This window comes from Monopterus albus, unplaced genomic scaffold, assembly GCF_001952655.1.
Source record: "Monopterus albus unplaced genomic scaffold, M_albus_1.0 scaffold17.1, whole genome shotgun sequence".
Classification (NCBI taxonomy): Eukaryota; Metazoa; Chordata; class Actinopteri; order Synbranchiformes; family Synbranchidae; genus Monopterus; species Monopterus albus.
In genome coordinates, this window is record NW_018127897.1 from 3,675,887 (window position 1) to 3,683,200 (window position 7,314).

The 7,314-nt window shown below is 41.1% G+C and overlaps 1 protein-coding gene across 2 annotated transcripts in view; it reads right to left on the reverse strand.

Annotated features, from left to right (window-relative positions):
• kctd15b (potassium channel tetramerization domain containing 15b) overlaps positions 1–7,012 on the reverse strand; it is a 24,180-nt gene extending 17,168 nt beyond the window's left edge. Inside the window, exons 1-2 of one of the 2 annotated variants that reach the window (XM_020592449.1) lie at positions 6,125–7,012; positions 3,374–3,549 (exon numbers count right to left, since the gene is read on the reverse strand). In XM_020592449.1, the coding sequence (XP_020448105.1) occupies positions 3,374–3,549; positions 6,125–6,133 (185 nt within the window). In that variant the 5' untranslated portion in view covers positions 6,134–7,012. The other variant, XM_020592448.1, reaches the window with a different exon arrangement.
• Between the last annotated feature and the right edge of the window lie 302 nt (positions 7,013–7,314).

A 7,314-nucleotide genomic window follows, 5' to 3' on the forward strand; every position in this document is an offset into this window, starting at 1 on the left:
AGGAATACATCTGACTGTGTAGAGCTCTGTTCCCCAGTATTTGTCTATTTGGGTCCATCATGTGAATTTTCTTTGAGAAACTCAACTGCACATATGCCATAACTTTTCTGTAAAATGCTTTAATCAAACTTCTCTGTGCATACTCACAATGTATGCATGAAAACATTTAGTCTCTTATTTCAAAGCTACGCCAAGTCAAGTATTTATTTGTTTAGCCCAATAACACAAATCACAAATTTGCCTCAAGTTGCTTTGCAAACTGTGCAGCATATGACACCCTCTGCCCTTAGACCCTCGAATTCGCCTCGACAGTTTTAATAAATGCTCAAACTCTTATTAAACAGCTGATTTTACTGTAGCTCATGTATTAGTCCCTCTTTAAAAATGTTTTTTAAAAGCAGTCATTACTGTATGTAACTTGCTTATTTAAGGGAGATGTTTCAAATAGCTAAAGGCTTTAATAAAGCCAAAGAGACAAAGAGGAAGTACAATGTTTTCTGAAACTTGAGGGGAAAGATGACACATTATTTGCTATGCTAATTATGATGATTTCAGCTTACCAAAATGTAAACTGTTAGACACAAATAAGGCTAGTCCAGGGCTATCATCTCTGGACACAGAGGACTTGTCTTCAAAGAGAATAATTTCTAGTGGTCCTTTCAAAATAGTTTCCTTGTCTCTGGAACATTTCCCCTAATTTCCTCAGCTTCTGTTCAAGTGACTGCTGAGACTGTCCTCTTTGTGAGCTACACAGAGTGTGCATCAATGTTTCATGACCCTGTCCCTTAATATGGCCCGCAGAGAAGAAGATGAATAACCACACATTAGTTACTAGACTAACTTTCTCTTGGCATGCTGTATTATTCAGGAGCCGATCTATTAAAAGTAATAATCAGCTTTAAACTCTTTAACCCTGTTCTTATAATCACTGTGTTTTCAGTTTTACCAGGTGCTTGACTGGACATGGGAAAACACAGCGTACAGTATATGGCTATGCCAGTGTAATTGCTTTGCTTTCTGCTGTCAGCCATTATCCTAATTCACACAAAAGGGCCCCTCCTTCTACTGGCTCCAGTGGAAAGCAGAGCCCTGAGGCCATCTGTACACTGAGGAGGCTGGGAGAGAGGAAAACAGTGAGTGTATGCATGTGTGTTTGTGTATGTGATCCAAAGTGAGAAAAAAAACAGAAGAGAGAGAGGGAGCAAAAGGAGCATGTGTGAAAGAAAGAGAGAAAGAGGGAGAAAGAGCACTCCAACTAACACTCACACTGGCATCCGGTCTTTACTCTCAGTGCAAAAACACTGTTTGGGTGCTCTGACATGACTCTGTGCTCCATTTGCACAGTTCCCTGTGTGTGTTCCTCTATGAATAACTTCTTTGTAAAGTGGAAAGCTACACCAGGGCATAAAAATAAGGCAACACAATAGCAATGCAGAAATACCGAGTGAAAATTAAATAGAAATTTAAAGACAATCTGAGATTTATAAAACATGGTTCAGCACATCTGATGAAAACACTCTGGGAAAAAAATTAATCTGGCCTTGTGTCTATCAGATAAACCAAATATAACACTGAAACACTGGGCAAAAGCATTTCAATAACTAACAGTTATAAACACTTGTCAGGGATGAGTGTTATTTTTCTTATGACATGTTAGAGTCAGGAATAAAAGGAGAGTTGTCAGGGATTTCCTGTCAGTGGACGGTGTGAATATCAAGACTTTATTACCAGGGGATTATGCAGATTGTTTCCTGTAGCCCATTTGGCAGATTTTCTGGGAACCTGGTGTATGTTTACCTTGGCCCACATGGGACTCCTTCAGCTGATGGAGAATCAAATATAATAATATATAATGTAACTGAATGACATCCTGCATCACAGGAAAAAGCACAGGGTCTAAAACATCCCATAGTTTTTAAAGGAAAAAATTGTACAGTGGAACTGAGTAGATAACGGAGATCTTTAGTCATTAGTATTTGTACATGTCACTGAACAAAAAGATTTGTTGGATTTACTTGATTGTAATGTGTACATCGGTCCCACACAATGATAATGTGTAAAACCAATATAATTTTCTTTAGGGGTTAACTTGTTTTAATTATGTTAATAGAGGAAATATGAATGAATTGCGTTGCATATACTAGCATAATTTGTGTAAATCCAAAGACCCGGTGAGTCCTTTTTTTCAGAGCTACTGAACCCCTAGTGTCATTGTGTTTCTGGATGGAGCTAAAAACATGAATAAAGTGGGAGGGTGGATTACCAGCAGCTCTCACACAAACTTGGTCATCAAGACTAAACATTACAGTGGAAGAAGATCAAAAACAAAAGCCCTGTATGTATGAGAGAATCGAACTCGCAAACCATTTCCTTTCCTGTCCACACACAGCGAATAAAAAGTCAGTCATTTAGCTGTAAGCATTTCAAAGTTTGACTGCGGCATAAGTCATGTTCTAGGGTGACTGAAAAATTATAAAGATGAAATTATAATGATGATTATGATGGGTCACAAAATAGGAATATACAATAACAGCATGTTCTATCTCTTAAAATAAGAAACGTGTTTGAACAAAAATAATGACTATACAGACAATATGATGGTGGTAAATGCTGTTTCTAAGTTAGCCAAGAAAATCAATATGTACCAACAATCTAGATTTGAATCAGATTTGTAGCTGCTCCAAATCAGCTCTGATGACAGGGATAGGGACATTTACGTCACAGTTTTTCCTCCAAGGATTTATAACAGCATCCTGATCTATTGACTGAAAAAAGATTATGAAGGGATGTGCTGCATGCAGCAAATCAGCAATACAAGGCAATGAAGTTGTCAGCTTGGCAGCAGCTGAATTTTGAACCACAACTACAGTGTGAAAGGAGATAAAATAAAAGCCTTGGGGTATTTAACAGACAATTAAAATAATAATGATTAAAACCAACAAACATCCAATCAAACCAATCAAACGCATGATTTTAAAGCTAGGAGAGGGTAGAAGTAATGAAAAGAATGGAGATGTTCTGACATTGTTCAAAAAGATATTCATTTAGTAGCTTTTGAGGATAACTGTCACAATAAAAGTTGCATTGCAGCAACTAGTCAGCTAAATTACTTAATAGCAAAATGTAATTAGACTCAATTAAGACAAATACCAGCAAAATAATGTAATACTTGATTTCATCACTGAAATGCATTATTAAGTTGTTATATTAAGACATAAACCAATTCTAATATAAAGATTTACCATTATCACACATTTCAAACTAAATCCCCTCGGTCTGATTTAAACCAACATTTGCTTCCCGAGCAATGATAAGATAAAGGGTGTGAATTAATCAACTAACTCCAGCAATGAGGCCACAGCATATGTTTTACCTTGAGTCTGGGTACTTGGTAAGGGTCGCCAGACTGCTGGTGTACATGTGTCCTCCGACATCGATGTGCACCGGGGCGTTTGCCTTGGTCAGCTGAGCCGGCAGAGGAATCCCCTGAGCGGCCAGAGGAGAGACCGGGGACCGGGTCAGAGAGAGCCGTGACATGCTTCTTCCCTCCTGAAAGCAAGTGTACAGAAAAGCCATGGGAATAAAGGTAAAGAATAAAAAAAATCAACACACTGATCCTACACAGGAAAGCAGGTGATGTCCTTTTTGAATGGTATCAGATCACTTCCATGTCTGTCTGGTCGCATATTTAGCCTGGAAATTATTGCCACCGCTCTAATTAAGTATGTTTGCATCTTTTCATGCAGCACCGGAGGCGAGGATAGGAGGATGCATATTAGAGAACCGGCGTGAGGGAGACATAGCGAGACAGACAGATAAAAGGAGAGAGAGAGAGGGATAGAAAGGAAGAAATGCTAGGTGTCAGCCTCCAGGGGAATAAAACAAACTGCTGCTGCAATATTCTAATTAAAGGTCGCCTTATGTGTTAGACTTGATGCGCCCAGACGCACCAACCACCAATCTGAGTGCAAGTAAAATATGGCGGGGGGGGGGGGGGGGAGGTTTTTTTTTTACACACACACACACACACACACACACACACACACACACACACACACACACAAACACACCACACACACACACACACACACACACACACACACAGTACAACAAATGATCAAGGTAATTGCTTGTCATGTAGCTACAGATACTTGTGATTTGCGCTATTAGACGTAACCTTATAACTGAACGTGTAAAAATGCAGCAGAAATCAGTCCAGAACAGAAAAGGCATTAAAGTGGTGCCAATTTAACATGACAAACTATTAAATATAGATATATGCTGTGGCTCAATATCAGAAAGATTACTTTGGAATGTATTGTACAAAATAATAAATACTTCACAGTTCAGACAGTTCAGGCACAATAAGTTGCGTGACTGCAGGGGGACATTTTTGGGAGTACGCTGGAACAATCCGAGGTCAGAACGGAGTTGAGTTTGATTCACTGACAAAATGTCTGAGAAAATATTTTCACTTCAGTTCGAATGACTTTGATTCCGTGCTGGTTGATGTAGTGGAGCAGAATCGGCGTTCATTTCCAAATTACTCGCCAACAGCTGCAGGCAAACCTTTTACCCCATTTTAATGTGACTCTTGTATGATAGAAAATTTATGTAAATAATATGAGGAGTAAATAATGTCAGGGAGGTTTAGATTATATGTGGAATTAGATTTTTGCAAGGAAAGAAAACACATTTATGCTGTTCTGAAATGACACCCGTTCTTATATGCTTTCCTAACGATTACTGAGTAAAAGGTCAGTTTCCCCACTTTATCGTTACTCATCTTCAACCCGTGGTCGAAATACAGACCGTTCTTGACAGAATTTACAACAAAACTACATAACTGGCTATAAACAGATTGAGAAAATACAATTCCACCCTTGAATAAAACAGCAGAATTGACCAGTTCGTTGGTGCACATATGCTCGGTTGTAATGCCATAAGTGGCAAACTGAAGGCCGTTATCGAAGTCCAGATCAACCCTGGGCTCTGAGGGAAGTGTCTCTGGGCACAATGTGAGACTTCGACCTTTTTCTAGGGTGGTGCCCACCTCTGATAGGATTACAGCAGGACTGGATTACCTTTCAAATCCCAGGAAAAGGAAAAAAAAACTTGGATAGACTAAAGAAGTTTGGGGTCCAGAAATCTTCTCACTTTCCTAATCAATGACAATTCCAGTCATTTCAGCATGGTCTGTCTGAATCCTTCACGCTACCCCCCCACCCACGCACACACACATACAGGTGCTTATACTGTACAAGCACATGAACATCGGCGCACGCGCGCGCACACATACAAGCACACACCATATGGGATAAATTCCTCCACAAAGTCACATCAGCTGTACGGGCATCAACTTTCTCCTCAGACCTTCTGTTTCGCTGCTTCCCTCCACTGACCCTGTTCCGAAGATGATTTTACACTTTAGACCTGAACCCCGATAGCCCACAATTAAAAACAACCACCAAACAGAAACGTTTCAATAGGAAACAATACGATACAGCATCCCGCCCCACACGAACACCACAAGCCTGTCTGTCTTTAATTCTACCAAAGTCCCAATATGGCGGCTTACTCTTGCTGTATAATTAAAAGCTTAATCTGGACACGTGTAATTCATAACCCGTTTGACAAAACACACATGTGTTAACCGTCTGGGAGAAAAAGAGGGAAAACCACTAGGTCGAGCAGCAGTCACACTAGCTAGACTATACTCTTAGAAAACTAAGCCCGGGGTGCGCGCAAAAAAACATCACACTCTGTAATATGAAATCTTCACCATACCGTTTCAAACATTGTAGAGAGTCCAGACGAAATCCGTGCCGGCGGCCAGTCCCAGCTGCTCTTCGCGTAACCCCCCAGATTTGAAATATTTTTTCCGAATGCCCCCGACTTGGTAGCACAACTACACCACCTCGAACACGAACCTATAATGCCACACGGAAAAGCCAAGCCTTTGCTCTATATCCCACACAAAACTGCTTTTCAAAAACCACTAGGTTGCGAGCGGGATGGACTTCTTGCAAAGGGTCTCTGTAGCTTTAAAGGTTCTATTGCAAGGTTGTCTCGACCTGTCCTCACCCAGCGTCTTTGTACCAAAGCGCACAGGAAGCGTCCTTACCTTGAACATAGATGAGGTGATCTCCTTCCCTTCTCTGCTCTTATTTGGATACGCGTAAAATGTGCGCTCTTTTTGGAATCCTGCTTCGTATTCAAGCTTCTTGTCTGCTTTTTTTGTCTACATGAAAGTGCCCCCGTGGTTTGTTATGAGACGAAGAAAGCCAATAATCCGTCTCTAAATAACAGAGCAGAGCTAAAAAAGAAAAATCTTGCTTCGGGCTGCCCAAGCGCCTCTGGGCCAGGGATTAGGCTACAATTAGCTCAACTCCACTCTCTCGCCCTGGCAATTTTCTAAAGGAAAAGAACGTGATACCCCCTGTGCCCGAAATTATGACTGCACAGATAAAATAACTTATCTTATCTTTTCCCGGTAAAACGCCGTTCCCCGTGACGACGCGAAGTTGTGATTTACAGGGGGGGTGGGGGTGGGGGGGCACAGAAAACCTAACAAACAGCTGTCAGCCGCTCAATAGATTCTCGGCAGCAAAAGACAGATTTTAATCATTGTCATTTCGTCTGATGTAATAGTTCCCCGGGCAGTTCTAGCAGGCATGCGTTCCCATCTCCGTCTTCAACCTAAATTTAAAGTTTAAAGCCAGGCGGGCTGCCATGGTCCTTCACTCACACAACATATAATAAAGGCGCAGTAACTTGTTGATAAAGTCTTAGCAGAAAAATATGTTGAAAACGAAGAGATAGCCTTGAACCAATATCTTTCATGCGCCGATTTCCCCCCGTGTGCTCACTCTCTTTCTCTCCCACTCTGTCTTGCCTTAATATCTTGAGTTGTAACGCCAAATTTCCTGCAGGCTATTAAAATCAAATGACGTCTATGGACATGCATGCATGCTACTGCTGCAGAAAGCGCCCTCACAACCTGCCTGCAGCCAAATGCGCCATTTCAATTATAGCGCAGGGCTTGGATGGAGATATCTTGCCCAGAACCCCCCCCCCTCCTCTCTCTCCTGAGAAAGCAGGGAGCCTCCAGACCTTTGGAAAATAAGATTCTCGCTGATTATTGTTATTTTTCAACACAGAAGGACACAAGTGACGAAGCCCTAAAGTGTTGCACCACTTTTACACCGAGTGGGAAGGGAAGGGGGTATTTATTTACTTGTTTGTTTATTTGCGTGTAAATAACTGTGAATAATTGATACAACATTGAGCCCAGTAATTACTCTGTACCAGGAT